The sequence below is a fragment of the Rana temporaria genome, chromosome 5, assembly GCF_905171775.1.
Source record: "Rana temporaria chromosome 5, aRanTem1.1, whole genome shotgun sequence".
Lineage (NCBI taxonomy): Eukaryota > Metazoa > Chordata > Amphibia > Anura > Ranidae > Rana > Rana temporaria.
Window position 1 is genome coordinate 335,852,991 of NC_053493.1, and position 21,449 is coordinate 335,874,439.

Here is a 21,449-nt window from a genome sequence, read left to right on the forward strand (position 1 = left end):
TCTTCTCCAGAGAGAATAATTTCAGTTCCTCTAATCTTTCCTCATAGCTGAGCTCCTCCATGCCTCTTATCAGTTTGGTTGCTCTCCTCTGCACTTTCTCCAGTTCCCTGATATCCTTTTTTGTGAACTGGCCTTACGCTGGTCACACTGACCTCAGCAGGTCCCTTGCTTGGCACCATCACAAATCACGATATACATTGTAATTTTTTCAATGAATGAAAGGTATTTTTTGATTGGATGAGGTGTAAAAAAAAAGGGCAGTGATGTCATAATCATCATCTCTAATTACAGAGAGCTGTGTTTTTATTGAAAACTTTTGTGAATGGCGGCAGTGCTGTGAGAGCAATCCCCTGTGGTGGTCAGTGTGAAGAGAGGAAGCCACTAACTAGACAACCCAGAGGATTACTGCTGCCACTGTAGTAGTGCAGATTACTGAAATTCAGTTTTAAATAGTACAATGTAGTCCAGTGCTCATCTCCGAACACCCTATTATACAAATTGGTATTGTGTACATTGCACATCCAGCCAAACTCATACTCTGTAAAACAGCAGACAGCTTGTCAGAATTAGCAAAGTACTGAACCTTCCTGAGTGCAAAAAAATACAACATGCAATGTAAAAAAGGGATAAAAGGGACCTTTTGGGGGAAATTGTCAGAACTGAAATATGGGAGCTGTTATTTCTATGTTGTTTTTGAAGGTGAATACTACTGTTTGTGATATTACCCTATTGTGCAGCCAGTGAAGTCTCAATTCCCAACCTGCACACTTGTCGCAGTGCAGTCACAGGCAGGCTATACATTATACATTTTTACATTTGACCAGTGGGTTGAACAAAAAAAATGTACTGACTCCAACAGTGCTATTCTCCTGCCCACAAAATACAATTATTAATATTGCCAGCTACTGATCATTTGGAAGAAACACAATAGGTTGGTTGTACACAAGTCGATCTATAGATTGATACATGTTGATCAATATCTCATACAGTGCCTTGAAAAAGTATTCATACCCCTTGAAATTTTCCAAATTTTGTCATGCTACAACCAAAAACATATTTCATTGGGATTTTATGTGATAGACCAACACAAAGTAGCACATAATGTGAAGTGGAGCGAAAACGGTAAATGGTTTTAATTTTTTTTACAAATAAATATCTGAAAAGTGTGGTGTGCATTTGTATTCAGAAGTCAATACTTCGTAGAACCACCTTTTCGCTGCAATAAAAGCTGAAAGTCTCTTTGCGTGTCTGTCTACCAGCTTTGCACATGTAGAGAGTGACATTTTTGCCCATTCTTCTTTGCAAAATACCTCAAGCTCCATCAGATTGCATGGAGAGCATCTGTGAACAACAATTTGCAATTCTTGTCACAGATTCTCCATTGGAATTAGGTCTGGACTTTGACTGGGCCATTCTAACACATTAATATTTTGATCTAAACTATTCCATTGTAACTCTGGATGTATGTTTAGGGTCGTTGTCCTGCTGGAAGGTGAACCTCTGCCCCAGTCTCAAGTCTTTTGCAGACTCTTAACAAGTTTTCTTCTAAGAATGCCCTGTATTTGGCTCCATCCATCTTCCCATCAACTCTGACCAGCTTCCCTGTCCCTGCTGAATAAAAACATCCCCACAACATGATGCTGCCACCACCATGTTTCACGGTAGTGAAGGTGTGTTCAGGATGATTTGGAGTGTTAGTTTTCTGCCACACATAGTGTTTTGTTTTAAGGCCAAAAGTAAAATGTTGGTCTCATCTGACCATAGCACCTTCTTTCACATGTTTTCTGTGTCCCCCACATGGCTTCTCGCAAACTACAAATGGGACCTTTTTTATGCCTTTCCTTCAACAATGGCTTTCTTCTTGCCCCTCTTCCATAAAGGTCAGATTTGTCAAGTGCATGACTAATAGTTGTCCTGTGGACAGATTCTCCCACCAGAGCTGTGGATCTCTGCAGCTCCACCAGAGTTAACCTCAACCTCTTGGCTGCTTCTCTGATTAATGCTCTCCTTGCCTGGCTTTTCAGTTTAGGTGGATCTCCATGTCTTTGTAGGTTTGCAGATGTGCCATACTCTATCCATTTTCGGATGATGGATTGAACCTCTGTGAGATGTTCAAAGCTTGGGATATTTTTTTATAACCTAACCCTGATTTAAACTTCTCCACAACTGTATCCCTGACCTGTCTGGTGTGTTCCTTGGCCTTCATCATGCTGTTTTACTAATGTTCTCTAACAAACCTCTGAGGGCTTCACATAACAGCTGTATTTATACTGAGATTAAATTACACACAGGTGGACTCTATTTACTAATTTGGTGACTTCTGAAGGCAATTGGTTCCTCTAGATTTTAGTTAGGGTAAAGGGGGTTAAATACAAATGCACGCCACATTTTTCAGATATTTATCTGTCATTTTCCTTTCATGTCACAATTTTGTGCCACTTTGTGTTGGTCTATTACATAAAATCCCAATAAAAAACATTTATGTTTTTCGGTGTAACATGACAAAATGTGGAAAATTTCAAGGGGTATGAATCATTTTTCAATGCACTGTACATGGATCAAAATGTGGCCAGTCCTTGCTGAACCGGCCAAATTTCAATCCATGTATGGCCATCTTAAGTCGCGCATTAAAAATCAATATAACCAACACTCAACTCCAGGTCAGAGGACCCCAATGACAAGAGGTGGGCATATCAGTCTTGATAACAAATATGTTTATTGCTAGAATTATTCCTAGTAACAGATTTATACAAATAATTTAAGCTGGCCATATACGGTTTGAATCTCAGCCGGATCAACAGGGATTGGCCGAGATTTGAACCGTGGATGGGGAGGCTGATTATACCCAAGTTGATCAGTCAATGCTATTATTGCCAGTGGCTGTAGCCGCTAGCAATAATCATTGTGTGTCAGTACGGTCCAGGATGGCTCCCTCTGACCTCCTGCCTGGAGAACACAACCCTTGGTTGCAGGAAAGAAAAAGGCACCGTCTATGGCTGGCTTCAGACCATGAAGATTGTCAGCCTGTTAGCATCAGTGACAGGCAAAAAAGTCACTAGGTAGTAAGCATGGATGATGGTTCTGGAGTTGAAAATGGTAGCTTCTGTGTTTATATCCTCACAGGTTTCCTGTAAATACTGTGTACTGTAGGTTTTTAAATCTTGTCACTACTACTGTATGTAAATTCACATATTTTTTATTGATCTTCTGGTAATTGCCATGGTAGGATATGCATTAAAATACATCTGTTTGTACATGTTATTGTGCAATAAATGGTAAGTGAAAATTTACTTAGCTAGAAGATCCCATGGAATAATGTTCTGAAAGACATAGTCATAAAACATTAGGCTGGATCAGTTCCAATAAAACTGCAAACCTTCATTGAAAAAAGTAAACTCTTAAAATTGTCATTTGGAAGACTGAGTGAATCTGTTTTTGGTGATGATGACACTGTGAGAGAAGCATAAGCGTACATATTTCCTTATTGCTCTTATTACGGTCATTAGAGAAACCAACCTTACACCAAACATTGCAAAGTATTAAGACTGTTACAAAGCTTTGCAGCTTTTTTTAATAAAAGCATGCTACTGTAAACCAGTCCCCCCATGCTTCTAAGTCTACATTCACATGGATTTATTTTATTTAAATGCAGGAGAATTGATCTGGGAACAAACTTTATACTTCCCAGATCATTTTCTCTTACAATTAAATGTAACTTTGTCCACATGTGTTCAGAGTATCTAATTTGCCCCTGGGCATACAGATTTCTACCTTCTCTAAATGCAGTTAGACTGAATGCACCAAAACTCAAGTTTACACATAATGAGACCTATACAATTTAAATCATTATGTGTACTTATATGCATTTAGAAACGTCACACACGTATGTCATTGTCTTTGAACAGGAATTTAAAAAATTAGGACCAATGCTTTGCTACTCTATATTCTTAGCATTTCATTCACAGAGAAAATTTGAGCCAAAAAATATAGTTTGATTTAATGGGAGCTTTTATTATCAATTAGCAATCAATGAGCATAATATAGTGGGAGGAAAATAGACTGCATATAAGATGTGAGTATTCATTGATTCTCATTTTGTAAACAGTAACCTTTGTCATCTCTTTATATATGAGGGGTCTTCAAAAAGGGATAAATCTAAAGTGCTAATTTTTAAGGCTAATATGCAAGTTATTGTCCTAAAAAGTGTTTGGGGACCTGGGTCCTGCCCCAGGGGACATGTATCAATGCAAAAAAAACTTTTTAAAAACTGCCATTTTTTCGGGAGCAGTGAATTTAATGATGCTTAAAGTGAAACAATAAAAGGGAAATATTCCTTTAAACTTTTTAGGACAATAACTTGCATATTAGCCTTTAAAATTAGCACTTTAGATTTATCCCATAGACTTTAACAGGGTGTTCTGCGGCTTTTCGAATTTGGCGAGAACACCCCAAATTGTTCGTTGTTCTTTTTTTTTTTTTTTTTAAGATTCCGTCGAAGATTTCAAATGTTCGAGTCCATAGAATCTTCATGTCTCTCTATGTCTCTATGTCGAATCTTTTCTCTCTATGTCGACTCTTCTTCATGTCTCTATAATGTCACATCTTTTCTCTTTATGTAGAATAATATTGGACGAATAGAGTTAAGGTTAGGCACATTCGACCGCAACAAAAACGAAAATAAAGCATTTGTTTATGTCGGATCTTTCGTTTTCTGTGCTTTCGTTATCGTTTGTTAAAATGATAACGAAAATACCTGAAATTCAGACGAAAATGCATTTGGACGAAAACGAATGCACATGTCTAGTCTACACAGGTTGTGCTCAGCACAGTGATGATGTCACTGCTATTTTTACAAGGTAATACATGGACAAAGGCATTTGGTAATCACAAAGTAGATTTAGATAATTTGTGGCTATTGGGGAATATATATATATATTTTTTTTTTTTGGCTGGAGTTCAGCTTTAAGACAGATTTGAGTATTTATGGTAATTATAGATGAAAATAAATTTTATAATGAATTTTGTTTTTTTTTATATCTGCCTATTGCCCTGGATTTATGGTCAGCACTGATTAATGTAAATAGCCAAATAGCACATTATTAAAACTTCATTTTGGGTCTGGAAATTTAAAGAAGAGGTTTTTTTTTTTTTACCTAACTGACAGGACTCACCCACACTGATCCCAAACCCCCTCAGTATTTCAACTATAGATATTTCTCACTTAATTAGTTCTGCTTGCTTGTCTGATTCGGGTTAATGTTGCATGACGAAACACTGCTTTGTCTCAGGTGCTGAAGTGCTGATCACGTAATGAATCCCGACCAGCTCCTTTCTTATAAGCCAAGGTAGGCTACTCCCCACAACTTTCATCAATTGTAAAGCATGAAACATAGATGAGATTAATTGGACTAGATTTATTTTACATCTATTAGATTTTTTATTTTATATTAGTTAATTTAAAAAAACATTTTTTTTAACAGCTCCCTTACCTTTAAGTTAGTTTGCCATTAGTCACAGTGTACCAGATTTGTAATACACCTTCCAGGGTGGGAAGAAGCAAGTAGGCATGCAGAGAAAATTGTGGGTTTGTATGCGGAGCATTATGGGATGGTCTGGGGCTCTGTGGATTATGTATAGGCTGGAGTTTCTGCCAATCTTGACGGATGAGTGACAGCTCTGAAAATTTGGGTTTCGGTAGTGCGAATGGTGATTGTCAGTGCTGTCAATCAGTGTGTGGCCGACAGTATTTCATCTCAGATCACATCATCAATCAACTGTATTGCCCCTGAGTCCATCTAATGAAACTTACCCTTTACCATGACACGAGTTGAGCACATTCGTTAGATTGAAATTTATTTCATCAAATAGTACAAAGTGCAGTGATGAACTGTCAGTTATGCATATCAACCACCCAGGGATAAATGTTATATGTTCATCATTAATCATTAGTCAGATTACTGATTTTGGTTCGCTTGTTGTTTGTATGCACTTTCACATTGCTCTTTAAAAACCTGTCATGAAGACATCAGATGTGGATAATAGGACAATTACTTACCCTTTTTAACTGCGTTTAGGAGAAAGGATTTTCTTTGTCAAGTTACCTTGTTAGACCTTTGCATATCTTGAAGCAAAGATAGCACTGAGTTTAATTCCTAGGCTACCACTGCTGACTGGATTCTGAAAATGCTATTTGTTTGGCTGTCTTTGCATTCAATATTTTAAAGAGGAATTCCAGGTATAGATATTATATAAAGTATCTCACAAAAGTGAGTACGCCCCTCACATTTTTGAAAATATTTTATTATATATTTTCATGTGACAACACTGAAGAACTGACACTTTGCTACAATGTAAAGTAGTGAGTGTACAGCTTGTATAACAGCGTAAATTTGCTGTCCCCTCAAAATAACTCAACACGCAGCCATTATTTGTCTAAACTGCTGGCAACAAAAGTGAGTACACCCCTAAGTGAAAATGTCCAAATTGGGCCCAAAGTGTCAATATTTTGTGTGGCACCATTATTTTCCAGCACTGCCTTAACCCTCTTGAGCATGGAGTTCACCAGAGCTTCACAGGTTGCCACTGGAGCCCTCTTCCACTACTCCATGACAACATCATGGAGCTGGTGAATGCACTTCTCCACCTTCCATTTGAGGATGCCCCACAAATGCTCAATAGGGTTTAGATCTGGAGAAATGCTTGGCCAGTCCATGAAATTTACCCTCAGCTTCTTTAGCAAGACAGTGGTCATCTTGAAGGTGTGTTTGGGGTTTTTATGTTGGAATACTGCCCTACGGCCCAGTCTCCAGAGGGAGGTGATCATGCTCTGCTTCAGTATGTCACAGTACATGTTGGCATTCATGGTTCCCTCAATGAACTGTAGCTCCCCAGTGCCGGCAGCACTCATGCAGCCCCAGACCATGACACTCCCACCACCATGCTTGACTGTTGGCAGACACACTTGTCTTTGTACACCTCAACTGGTTGCCGCCCCACACGGGTTTATCTTGGTCTCATCAGAACACAGGACATGGTTCCAGTAATCCATGTCCTTAGTCTGCTTGTCTTCGACAAACTGTTTGCGGGCGTTCTTGTGCATTTAAGAGGCTTCCTTCTGGGACGACAGCCATGCAGACCAATTTGATGCAGTGTGTAGCGTATGGTCTGAGCACTGATAGGCTAACCCCCCACCCCTTCAACCTCTGCAGCAATCTATTTCCTTAAAGTGGTTGTAAAAAAACATCTGAATGCATCTCCCCCTGCAGCCCCCTTCTATATCTACCTGAGCCTGATCCAGCAGTGTGCATGAGAGCTGAGGCCCTCTCCCTCCTCATTGGCTCAGATTAAGCAGTGGGAGCCATTGAGCTTTTTTATTGCTTAGTATAAATGGCAATAATTGCCAGGATCAATTGCATATTTTCTGTAAACCTTAACAAAAAATAGCATAAAAAACGCTACAGGCCTAAACTTCATTGGTTTGGAGGGCTGCAACTTATTACTGTTCTCTGCATACTCATTTTCTTTTGCTTGCTAGACTCATATTAAAAACAAATAGGCTCCTGAAGTACAAAAATTCTCGCATCACAGAATAAAACTTCGGAAGTGATGTAATGTTTGTATATTTGTTTTGTATTTTTGTACAAAAACTGTACTAATGAAATGAAAATCGTACCATCTGCTTTCATACGAGAAAAAGTTTCACGTTTGTCCCTTTGGAAAATTTTGGGCAAAAGCTCTGCACTAACGTTCAGATTATTGTATGATTTTTTGTATGAAATTCTGATCATGTGTACGGGGCTTTAGTGTAAATCTATCTACTGTGGAGATGTTCTATGAATATTTTATCACTGACTATAAACAGGAAAATACATGGCTATGCTTTAGCTAAATTACATGGAGCTCTACCTATAAATGTGTAATCATACAGGTATGTTATGTTGTCTACCTATTATAATGAGCACCGTTTACACTTTGTTCTCCCAAGTGCTTTAGCTATTCCCTTAGCTAATCATCACAGAAAACTATTTCTTGGTCTGGCCAGGAGATCATTTATGTCACATCATAATTCATGTAAATGTATTCTGATATAATTGGACATATTCAGGCATAAAATGACTTTTTATTAATTGCATTGCAGCCAAAAGATTGCCTCTAAATAACAGAAGGGACACTCGGCATCATCTGGTCACAGCAGAGCCACCATCTCCTCTACAATGAAGTATTACTGTTTTGCACTTCTTTTCATGATGCTGGATATGGAGCTTTCAGCAAGCCACGGTTCAACACTAAAAGCGGGAAGACTTAGAGGACGTCTGCCAGCAGACAGGAAGAATATCAGGCCGAATATTATTCTAGTCATGACTGATGACCAGGATGTAGAGCTAGGTGAGGACTTTTTATACACATTATTTTGGCCATTCGGTATACATTTACATTGCTGATTGTGTCGTGATCAAAGAAGTACAGGATACATTGTAACCACCCTTGTTATGTACTGGATTTCAGTAGTACTATATTCTTGCTGCATTATTGATACACGCTTTTCCTAAAATTTAACTGCAGAGTTTTCTTTATAACAAGAGTTAGGCCCCACGTACACGGGACGCTGCTAAACGTACGTTCAGAGGCAGTTGGACGCTTTTTTCAACTGCCCCTGAACTAATTCAATGTTTTCTTACGTGACCATGTACATGGTTTATTGCCGTTTTTAGGCAGTTGCGTTTAACAGCGTTTCTTTGAAAGCAAAAAAATGGGTTCAGACGTAGAAGATTTCCGCGTTTCAGACGCCAAACGCGGCTAAACACGGTAACCCGCATTTTGTTTATAGGCGTTTCTTGTTTTTGGCCATTTTTTTAAACGCTTCTAAACGCAAATGCCGCTAAACGCGGCATGTAAACGTGGCAAAACGGGCGTTTTAAACGTGGGTTACCATCTGTTTAATAATTTAGGAGCAGTTGTGAAAACGTCTCGTGTACATGGAGCCTAAAGCAAGCCATACACTGATACTGATCGAAATCAGCCTCTGGTAAAATTTTGATCAGTATGTGGCTGTCCCTGTCCTACAGAAGTCTACCAGGGTTTAAGTGACTTTTGTCAAAAGGATAAATTGGATTTTTTTTCCTTGATTAGTGGTGGGGGGGGGGGGTTCTCCTTTCAACTCAATGTGTGGCAACCCACCCCCATTTATTTTTATCTAGAGCAGGGATATGCAATTAGCGGACCTCCAGCTGTTGCAAAACTACAAGTCCCATCATGCCTCTGCATCTGGGTGTCATGCTTGTGGCTGTCAGAATCTTGCTATGCCTCATGGGAGTTGTAGTTCTGCAACAGCTGGAGGTCCGCTAATTGCATATCCCTGATCTAGAGTAAGGTGTACATGGAAGGGCTTAACAAAGAACAAACTAAACTAAATTAAACTATTCTCAAGATACTTACCAGCAAGGCAGCCAAAAAAATTAACAACAAAAAAGTACGCGTCTAAAAATAGAGGTTTAAGGCTCCATTCACACTTGTGCAACTCCAAGGTCATGCGATTTTCATTTTTACTTTGATGCAACTTTGATTGGTGCGACAACTGTTGCACATCTTTTACATTGATAACATTAAGATGCGTCTATGGCACTCAAATTGCATGAAAGTTTTTTAAAGTCTTTTGAACGGCTTTCATTTAAATAAATAGGCTACGATTTTGTGTGTCCAAAGTCACACAAGTGTGAATGGAACCTTACCCCTACTTACAAGATCAATAAGCAGCATGGATCTTCTCATATTAATTGAGAAGTCCCTTCTCAATGATTGAACAACTGACCGCTCTTTTCTGTGACAGATTCTAATTTTCTGTACTGTCTCTGTAGCTTATTTTGTAGTAAAATTGTTCAAAATTTCTATTATAAAAAAAGGGTTTTAGTTGCACAATATTTGCAAATATATGTGAAAGCTGCATTGCCTTGTCACGGTCCTCTGTATAGTGTGGCCCTAACTCCAATCTCTGACAACCTCCATGTTGGAGCATATATTGCAATGAAAAACTTGTATCTTCTGCTTCATTATTGATAACAGTAGAGTGCAGATTTGCTTTAGGATGGAGCTTGAAAGGCTGATGCCGCATACACATGACCGTTTTTCATGACGAGAAAAATGCAATTTTTAAAATTGACGTGAAAAATGGGAGTTTTTCACGTCGTTCTATTTCACGTCGTGAAAAGCGATCATGTGTAGGGGGAAAAAAAACGTGCATGCTCAGAAGCAAGTTATGAGACGGAAGCGCTCGTTCTGGTAAAACAAGCATTCGTAATGGAGATAGCACATTCATCACGCTGTAACAGATTGAAAAGCACTTTTACTAACACGCGGTAACATGAAATCAGCAAAAGCAGCCCAAAGGGTGGCGCAATTCTAATGGAACTTCCCCTTTATAGTGCCGTAGTACGTGTTGTACGTTATCACGCTTTGCTCAAGCATTTTTTTTCACAATTGTATGTATGCAAGGCAGGTTTGAGAGGAATCACGTTGAGAAAAATTTCATTTCTTTCAATGACATAAATAACGGTCATGTGTACGCGGCAGAGGAGAACCAACAGTGATTTTCTCAAAAGGGCTATATCACGTGCCCCTCGAGCATCCTTGTATGAAGTTAGAATTGTGTTACGATTGTCCTTGAAGCTGGTATGTCACATAAATGTTTTATACATTAGCAAAGAATTTTATTTATTTCAGGTTCGTTGCAGGTGATGAACAAGACCAGAAAAATAATGGAGGAAGGAGGTGCGAATTTTATAAATGCCTTTGTGACCACTCCCATGTGTTGTCCCTCGCGCTCATCTATGCTGACTGGGAAATATGTCCACAACCACAATATTTTTACCAACAATGAGAACTGCTCCTCTCCATCTTGGCAAGCTATACATGAACCTCGTACATTTGCAGTGTACCTCAATAATACAGGATACAGGACAGGTAATAGCATTGTGATGGCTATTCTATACATGGCTTGCAGAATTGGAAACACAATATTTTATTGCGTATGTTACTTTGTGACCTGGGTATATTAGGATCATTTATTTGTAGCAAAGCAGATGGAGCAGGGCTATTAATCCGCTCATCATTCATACTAAAGCAGGCTATGCACTATTATTCATTTTAGCCCTGGTTCACACTGGTGCGGCTTTGAAATCACGCTACTTCAGCGCAATTTTCAAAGCCACACATCAGTTTCATTGCGACTTCATTTAAACACTTGACCTCCAGAAGATGTACCCCCCTTCATAACCAGGCCATTTTTTGCGATATGGCACTGCGTTACTTTAACTGACAATTGCGCAGTCATGCGACACTGTACCCAAAATAAACTTTATGTAATTTTTTCCCCCACAAATAGAGCTTTATTTTGGTGGTATTTGATCACCACTGCTTTTTTTTTTGCACTATACACAAAAAAAAGGACAAATAATAAAAAAAAAAGACAATATTTTTTACTTTCTGCTATGAAACACATTCAACAGAAAAATGCAACAAATCTAATTTCTTCATCAATTTAGGCCAATTTGTATTCTGTTTGGTAAACAAAATCCCAGTAAGTGTATATTGATTGTTTTTGCGCAAACGTTATAGCATCTACAAACTATGGTATATATTTATGAATTATTTTTTCTTTTTTTATACTAGTAATGGGGAGGATTAGCAACTTATGTCAGGACTGAGTTATTGCAGTGGAAATCGGACACTGACACTTTTGACTTTTTGCAGGAACCAGTGACACTAATTCAATGATAAAGGCTAAAAATATGCACTGTCACTGTACTAATGACACTGGCTTGGAAGGGGTTAAACATCCAAGGCGATCAAAGGGTAACTGTGTGCCTAGCCAGTGTTTTTGTTTACTGTGTGACATACTTTTACTAGGGTGAAGAAATGGATTTTCTTCCCTGCTTTGAAGGAGCACAAAATCCATCCCTTCCCCCCTGTCAAAACGGAGAGCTGCCTTGTTTACATTGGCAGATCTCACTTCTGTGTGTTTTACTGATGGTCGATGGGTTCCAGAGGACATCCAGTGCCCGACACCCACAGATATAATCTCAGCAAAAGCAACCTACCGGTAGCACGTGCCCCCCCCCCCTGCAGGCAGAAGTGTGGAATCACATATATGTGATCCTGCACAGGAAAGCTACCCTGTAGTAGTAAATCTGTTGTGGGGGGGACGGCAAGTCTATGCAAGTCACAATGAAATCTGTAAAAAGTAGTGCAGGAACCTTTTTCATAATCGCTGTGACATGAGACTATGAACGGTTCAATTGCCGGCAATGGGGTGGGACTTGTCATGCGATTTGGGACTGTCAAATCTAACAATGTATGTGGTTATTCTTCAGGAAATTACTCCAAAAATCAAATGTTAAAAGCAAACAAAATGTTGTCGTACTTTTAAACGACATTCATCCAGTCATTGAATATACAAAGAATTTTCGTACAAATGTTCATTTGAAAATCTACTAGTGTATAGCAAGCTTTACTTCGAACAATAAAAAATAAAAAAACAGTTCACCATAAACAATATACATGGTATTTTAAGGGTTTATCTGCCCAGACGTAAATAAAGTCTCTTGAAACAGGTGCATGCCACAGTTGACAATAGCAAATTTACAGATTTTGTCTTCTGCTTATTGGCTTGTTAACTGAGACAGTCAATCAAAAACTACTAAGCTCCAATTCACACTTGCACATGATTTCCAAAACTCAAGGTAAAAATTACCTTATTCTCAATGAGTCCATTTACACTCGATTGTTGTGTCTCCTGTCGTGTGAAGCACAAAAATGTTAATGAGCTTCTTTGGTTGATGTTTTTTTAGGCCCCATAGATTTTAATAGGAGTAACTGAAAAACACTTGTTAACATGCATCTTTCAAGCGCTTCCATTTACAGTGCCTTGAAATAATTGTCATACCCCTAGAAATGTTCCACATTTTGTCATGTTGCAATCAAAAAAAAATGTATTTTATTGGGATTTTATGTGATATACCAACACAAAGTGGCACATAATTGTAAAGTGGAAGAAAAATGATAAATGGTTTTATTTTTTTTTTACAAATAAATATCTGAAAAATGTGGCGTGCATTTATAGTCAGCCCCCTTTACTCTGATACCCCCAACTAAAATCTAGTGGAACCAATTGCCTTCAGAAGTCACCTACTTAGTAAATAGAGTCAACCTTTGTGTAATTTAATCTCAGTATGAATACAGCTGTTCTGTGAATCCCTCAGAGGTTTGTTAGAGAAGCTTAGGCATCATAATGACAAAGTAACACACCAGACAGGTCAGGTATATAGTTGTGGAGAATTTTTAAAGCAGGGTTAGGTTATAATAAAATATCCCATGCTTTCAACATCTCATAAAGCACTGTTCAATCTATCATCCGAAAATGGAAAGCGAATGGCACAGCTGCAAACCTACCAAGACATGACCGTCCACCTAAACTGACAGGCCGGACAAGGAGTGCCTAAACATACAGCCAGAGCTACAATGGAATGGTTTAGATCAAAGCATTTTCATGTGTTAGAATGGCCCAGTCACAGTCCAGACCTAAATCCAATAGAGAATCTGTGGCAAGACTTGAAAATTGTTGTTCACAGACGCTCTCCATCCAACCCAACAGAGCTTGAGCTATTTTGCAAAGAAGAATGGGCAAAAATTTCACTCTCTAGATGTGCAAAGCTGGTAGAGACATCCCTAAAAAGACTTGCAGCTGTAATTGCAGTGAAAGGTGGTTCTACAAAGAATTGACTCAAAGGGGCTGAATACAAATGCATGCCACACTTTTCACATATTTATTTGTAAAACATTTTGAAAGCCGTTTATCATTTTCCTTACCACTTCACAATTATGTGCCATTTTGTGTTTGGGTCTATTACATACAATCTCAATAAAATCAAATAAGTTTTTGGCTGTAACATGACAAAATGTGTAAAATTTCAAGGGGTGTGAATACTTTTTCAAGGCACTGTAAAAGTCTGTTGGGCCAAGAGCACAAAATTATACTCCTGTACTACACGTTGCACATTTACAAGAAAAAAAAAAAAGCCTATAAAAAAAGCCTATAAGTCGCCTGGCTACACTCACGCGAAACCAGAGCGTGAGTGTAGCCAGCCTTAGGCCTGGGGGGCAAGTCCAGTCAATTGGCCCATTGAACCGCCGAATGAGCTCATCATCCAAGACCAACCTGTTTTTTAATGCGGCCTCACCAGTGCCCATCAGTGCAGCCAACTCCAGTGCCCATCAATGGAGCCTGATCACTGGGGCAGGTTACATGGGGTGTATGGGGGAGATGGGGGTCAGCTAGGGGTGTCAGGGTCTCTCACCTCAGTGATCTCAGCTCAGCAGGTCCTTGCACGCCACGGCCTCCTAGGGGGTAATGCTCCTGGTCCTGGGGTCAAGTTGCAGCCAGCGCCCAGCCCTGCGTCCCGACTCCCTGGCACACACTGCCTCTGCCTGCTTCTAAGATTCCGGTCCCAGGGAGTTGTAGCTTCCGCTGCACTGCTCTGTTTTCCACCCACCGGGAGCTTGAGCGTGGACTAAAACTCCGGAATGCAACAGCACGACTTCCTAGTGCAGAATAAAAAAGAAAAATGGTAGAGGGCAGCAGCTGCGGGCCATTTTGAACATAAGTTAGAACGGCCTGGGAGGCAATTTCCACCTTGCCCCCTGGCCCAGCCCTCCCCTGCGCGAAACCCTGGTGCACACCACTAGTTTTTTTAGGTTGAATGAAAAAAAAAATTGACAGCTCTGGTCAGAGCCGCTGTACTAACAATCCGATGGTAGTACAACGATCTCCCCTGCCGTTCTATTGTGCTCTGACAGGGGTAAAGCCCCCCTCCTGCCAGAACACTCCGGTCGGCACTCTCAGCCATTGGCTGAAAGCACTGATCGGGAGCTGGTTGGCTGCTTGTTTTCCAGGCCATACACAAAGGCCGAATGTCGGCTGGTTTTTATTAAACCGCCCAATGTCACCTGACATTGGGCCTGTGTGTACTAGGCTTTGGTGTCAATGTGGGGCTAAAAAAAGAGGGAACCTCCTGTAAGTTTCAGCAGAGGAACAGCTATTAAAAGGTGATCTGCTTTCATACAAATTCATAATGGACCTATTCCTTGAGGAATTCAGGGTAGAGACATGCAAATTAGTCATTTTGTCACTGCAGCCAACCGTACACATTAAGCCAACAGCTTAATTATTTTCTTTTCCTCAGAAATCATCAAACGGGAGATGGAAAAATAAAGCCTGAAAATGCATCTTAAGTAAGGAGAAAGCAAGTCACAGGAAATATATAATATACTGTATGTGTAATATAAGAATAACTAGGCTTCCTATAGACAGGTTGTTCCTTACTTAATGTTACAGTGCCAATGGTTTCACCAGACAGGAAGTGAGGTCAAATCTGTAACAGGGACACAAACAGAAATACAAAAGATTTTTTCAGCAGATCCCCTGTTGTGTCTCTTATACAGATCTTCCTTCACTTCCTCTCTTGTTAATGTGACAGGAAGTGAGGAAAAATCTCTAGCAGAGAGAAAAATTGGAAAGAGGTTTTAACCCTTATCTATCAAAAACAAAAAAGCCTTCTTCCAGGTATACGGTATGTATAATATAACTTTGCTATGTCATATTTTTTTCATGTTTGTATTGAATTGGCTTTTAGTTGAGCAGTGTGAAAATGAACATATTCGAACAGCTTGCTTATAGTGTCTTTTGTTCTTCTCTGTAGCATTTTTTGGAAAGTACCTCAATGAATACAATGGAAGTTATATCCCCCCTGGATGGAGAGAATGGCTAGGACTAATTAAGAACTCACGCTTCTACAATTATACTATGTGCAGGAATGGATACAAGGAAAAGCATGGATTTGAATATGAAAAGGTATGTTTCTAATGTTTTCTAAGAGCAGCCTCAGGTTCTTTTAATATCATAATGTAGGGCTAGTGATATACAGAAGCTTAGAGTAGGGCCCTCCAAATTTTTAAGTACAAGGGCTACATCATAAATTTTACAAATATTTATGGGCAGCAAACATTTAAAAAATCTGGTCCAATAAATGAATGAATACAATTTAATTGGAGCTTTTTTTGTAATCAGCATAATATGATTCAGAAAAACAGAGACAACTTCAGTAAAACAGAGCCAATGAATTCCCAATAACCTTGAGCAATTAATAAGGCCTCATGCACACTGGACATTCAGGGCTGGTGCAAGGATTTTAGACACCATAGGCAAAATCTAATTTTGCCGCCCCAGTGGCTCCACCCTTTACTCCACCCCATTTGCCCTGCCATGGGACAGGAGGCGGCGCTATACAGGAAGCATCGGCTCTGTTTCCTCTAGCTCTGGCTCCAATGCTGCGCTGTGCCTCTAATTACACTACCGGTCGGACGGAGCAGCTGCCTAAAACTGAGTTAGTTTCATGCTGCAGCCTGCAGAGCATACAGACGCAGAGGGAAACCAGCGGCCGGGCGCCCGTAGGCAGCAGTGCGCCCTGTGGACCATATAAACCAGCCAATACGGTTAGCTGTGGAAAGCCGTATCTGTAGAAATAGTTTTTCAGCGTTTTTGCAGTAGTGTTTTTCAGCTTTTTTCTTTTAGCAGGACTATTCTCCCATAAAAGCTTATGGATCAAAAACACTCATGAACATTGAATAGCCACAGTTTTTAATTTTTAACAGAGGTCAGAGTGTTTTCACAGCTGAAAAACATCTCTACAAACACAGTAGTTCTGTGGGGGGAGGGGGGGGAGTTCCTTGTATTCTCTAATGAATAGAAGGCTTCCTCTGATTGGCCAAGATGTAGATTGTTATGTCCTCTGTACCTCGGCCAGTTAGAGTATACATTGAAAAAATACAAGGCTTGTCCTGAATGGTGGAGGTGCTCCAAGACCAACTGTCTTTAAATACATCAACATAGGGAAAGTGTCTTCATACTGCTGCCGTAACACAGCATTGTTAGTTTGGTCCATAATGCAGGAAACCGTGAATTGTAGTTGAAATCTAACTTATTTTGAGACTTGAAGGGTCTTTAATGCATAAAACATGTGCAAATGGACATGCAATGTTGAGATGTACTGCATATGTTTGTTTTTTACCCTAGCGTACACTTTAAGAATTTTCACTTTCCGAATAATGCCTCAGACACACGATCGTTTTTCGGCATGTAAAAAACAACGTTTTAAAAAAAATGTCATTTAAAACGATTGTGTGTGGGCTTCACATCATTTTTCTTATTCTGAAAAACGACAAAAAAAAAATTCGAACATGCTACATGTCGTTTTTCGGGTTGTAAAAAATGATCGTGTGTGGGCTTAAACGACGTGAAAAACCCACGCATGCTCAGAAGCAAGTTATGAGATGGGAGCGCTTGTTCTGGTAAACCTAGCGTTCGTAATGGAGTAAGCACATACATCACGCTGTAACAGACAGAAAAGCGCGAATCGTCGTTTACTAACATGAAATAAGCAAAAGCAGCCCCTAGGGTGGCGCCATCTGAAGGGAACTTCCCCTTTATAGTGCCGTCGTACATGTTGTACGTCAGCGCGCTTTGCTAGAGCATTTTTTTTAACGATTGTTTGTGGGCAACGCCGTTTTAATGACGAATTTGGAAAAAAAAAAAATTTTTCTAGAGGCTGAAACACTTCGTTTTTTACATGCCGAAAAACGATTGTGTGTACGCGGCGTAAGAACTGTTTCTTGAACAAGGCAATTACTGTCAATAATGATTGTATCTCTGAATGTGTTATATGATACTCTACTGAGCTATTGATAGAAATAAATCTATTGTTTGAGGGACAGAGCTTTTATTGCACCTGTCAGGGACATTCTGCACTAATAGTATATAAACAACTGCTTGTTAGTCATATTGCTAAGTAGACCTATTATTAACATTCCCATGTTGCATAATACAACAGGGTACATGTTAGCATTGCCAAATGACGTTATTATTTCTAGACCCCATTTGCTTCGAACTGCTGTTTCCAATTTCCCTTGTTTGACCTGAAGTCTGGGAAATGATCACATGATCTCTTGTTACCAAGAGCATCGTGGGTATTTTCAGATATTCGTAGGCTGTAGAGAGTCTATTATTTTTAATCTGGCATCTACCTGGTAGACTGGCACTGTGATAATAGCATCAGCATGGTTTAGCCTTTGTTCACCAATACAAAGGAAGAAGCAGAAACTACATATTATTGGACATATGTACAGGTGACTGCCACTTCTAAATATATCATTACAGGCTATACATAGAAACAAGGTTTTAAAACTATTAACATACATTATATAAATGATACGGTTTACATTAAGTTGATTATTTGTATTACTAATAAAAAGGTAATAAAAGACTATAGTTTTATATCAAAACTCGCTATACATGGCCATTTCACTGTGTCTCTTTTAAAACAAATCGTTGGAGGGCTTTCAAAAAATTCCCAGAGGCACCATATAACCACGTAATATGAAGATTACCCAGTGACTGAATATCAAATGCAAAATTTGTTACCCTTTAAGGGTTTCGATAATGTCTACTAATGTATTTACATATTCTGAGCAAGTAGATCAGTGAAAAACACCATTAATCTCTGTATCCAAAGGCATTGGGGAGAATTCAATTTTCAAAGTTCTCTGAAATATTTGGGAATATTCTTTAAGATCAGTATCTTGGCAGTCTATCAGCTCAACAGCCCAACTCTAGAGCCTTTGGATCTTTGCGAAGAAATAATTGTACATTAAAAGATTGGGGGTGGTTTCGTTTAAAGGTTTTCCTGCTTGTTCAATATGAAAATAGTTTAATGTCCAAAGTCTGGGCACATGTGCACTTTGTATTTATGGGTGCAGTCCGAGCTTGCCAATTCCAATACCTTTAACCAGTAGTGTTGGACCACACTGAAGTATGACAAATTAATGAGATTAGGTGAACCTTTTCTGTTGCATAAATATTCTGAGTTATGTAAGGAGTATTCGAGGTTACTATTATTTAAGCTTTACAGTGATGCATGTTACCACTACATCCCATAGTAAAAAATAGTCAATGTAGTATAGGTACACACAGATGTTTTTTTCTGATACTGGATATGTTGAGTAGGATCAAATAATAGTCAAGGTGTCAGGCATATGTGCAATTTTACCAATAATGCCCAGCAAAGTTTCTCAACCAAATAATTCCACTCTGGCCAATAGAGTTTTACCCTATTAGAGCTGTGGCTTTCACATCCTTTGGGCATTTGAAGTGTCTTAAAGTCATATACATGCATGCTTGTAGGTCAGAAGGTAGATAGCTATGTCTTCCATTGGTTTATTTATCTGACAAAATATCTAAAATCTATGACTACTTTTACATCAACTAACCTAGCACAGGGACATGTTAGATAAATATTTAACCTAAACAGAGAATCTGTTTAAGATATTTAGAACAGATGATCATAAATCTTCCTGGAAATTGTAATCATGGAGGTCTGGATAGCCTATGACTTACTAACCGTAATGCTGATTCATAAACTACTTTTGGTGTTGCAAGCTTTGACCTCTTTCTGATGTCACCCTCCTCCGCCATAGATTTTGCCAGTTTTTTTCCTAACCAACGTCATAGATGTCTACTTGGAATGTGATATTTTTAGTGTGTTTGTTATCACAAATTAGTTAATTTGCATGTGAAAGTTCAACTGATGGTGACATCTGGATAAAAGAAAAGGTTTAATCCTGACAAACTTCAATCAGGCAAGAGAGGAAGGGGCAACATGTGGCGTTCCTGGGATCTGTAATGTTACGATAAATGATGTTACCATGTATTTCCATCTATAAAACTCACAAACAGGACCTCGGTCCATGCTGTTTTCATTATGCTTTGGAAAAAAAATGTACTGTTGAGTCTCAAGGCAGTACAATTGGAATGGATATGTGAGAAATAACAAGGTTCTGGGAAGATTTCTGAAACGAAGACTTCAATCCTAACAAAAAACTCGGAAAGTGTGCCAAGGTGACTTGCCTACAGCCGTGAGATTTCACAGAGCTGCTAACTGCTGCAAACCATGAGCCTTTTCAGCGTGCCTGCCGCATGCTGGGTTTTCTTCAGACAGTGACACAGATGTTCCAGTTATGGCATTTGACCCATGTAATAGGATTGCACATAAGATTACAAGCTTAATGGTGCTCATCCCCTTAGGTCCTGGAAGATATACGGCGTCAAATTAATTCAGCATAACCATCCTTCAGCGTTCCTTGATATTTGTTCCTTAAGCTTTGGCAGGTTTGTGACTTCTATCGGATTTGCAGAATCTTTTTATTATGAACGATTACTATTCTTACTGATTTGTGACAATTGTGTAGGCAAATTTTTTCCTCTTTGTGTACCACATTTACTATGTATGATCCTTTTTTACAGTGGTTCTTAATGGATCTGACTCTAAGTTTAACCAAAAACTTGTGCATTTTTGTGCACACCAAAAACAAGGTCAACAAAGTAATGGTAAAAAAGTACCCCATGCATTTTTGTGCGGCTCTATTTAAAATAAAGAGTTAGGCACTTATTTTTTTGCGATTTTTCACATGTAAGGCACCCAGATTTCCTAAATGCGACACACAAAATTGCACAAACACACGTGCACATTGTACCTGCATAGGTGTGAATGGAGCCTTACTGCTCAGAGATCAAACAAGGGATGAGGTGAATGACATAAAGACAGTAAAGGGCTTGTTCACACTATGGGGGTTATTACTATTAAGTGCAGTCGCTGTAGATCCAAGGGGGACATGCAAGAAAAATAAAAAACAGCATTTTAGCTTGCACATGATCGGATAATAAAATCAGCAGAGCTTCCCCTCGTTTCAGATCTACCCCTCAGATTTACAGCGACTACACTTCCAAGTGCACTTTCAGTGCAATTTCAAGTGCACTTTGCATTTGTAGTTTGCACTTGTAGTGCAAAGTGGATTTGCCTTTCGTAAATAACCCCCTATGTGTAATAATAATGGAAAATCGCAGGTCACCTCTAGGGCACATAGAAAACAATTGTTTTCTATGTACCCCATCCACACTACAATGCTGGTGTGATATGCATAATTCAGCATGTCTGCATTTTTCGCAGCGCACTGCATGGCACAACAGGCCACCGCACAGCAATACAGCACCCTGTACTGCTCTGTAATGACACTTGAAATAAAGTTAATCCCCCCACCACAAAAAAAAAGGATGCAGTATATTGAAATGCACATTGGCATGACAGCTGCAAGCACAGAAAAACACTGTAGTTTAGCATGTTGGCCAGTGTTAACCTGAACTTAAAGTGATATTAAAGACTTGGTTTCTTTTGATTAAAAATAACAAACATGTTATACTTACCTGCTCTGTGTAGTGGTTTTGCACAGAGCAGCCCAGGATCTCCTCTTCTCGGGTCCCTTGCTGGCACTCCTGGCCCCTCGCTTTTGCC

The 21,449-nt window shown here is 39.3% G+C and overlaps 1 protein-coding gene across 2 annotated transcripts in view; it reads left to right on the forward strand.

The window, feature by feature from the left end:
• Window positions 1–21,449, forward strand: part of SULF1 (sulfatase 1) — a 204,450-nt gene that overhangs the window by 89,905 nt on the left and 93,096 nt on the right. For both annotated transcript variants that reach the window (XM_040354377.1, XM_040354376.1), the window contains exons 3-5: window positions 8,138–8,385; window positions 10,717–10,956; window positions 15,750–15,901. In XM_040354377.1, coding sequence (XP_040210311.1) covers window positions 8,214–8,385; window positions 10,717–10,956; window positions 15,750–15,901 — 564 coding nt within the window. In that variant the 5' untranslated portion in view covers window positions 8,138–8,213. The remainder of the gene's footprint in view (window positions 1–8,137; window positions 8,386–10,716; window positions 10,957–15,749; window positions 15,902–21,449) is intronic.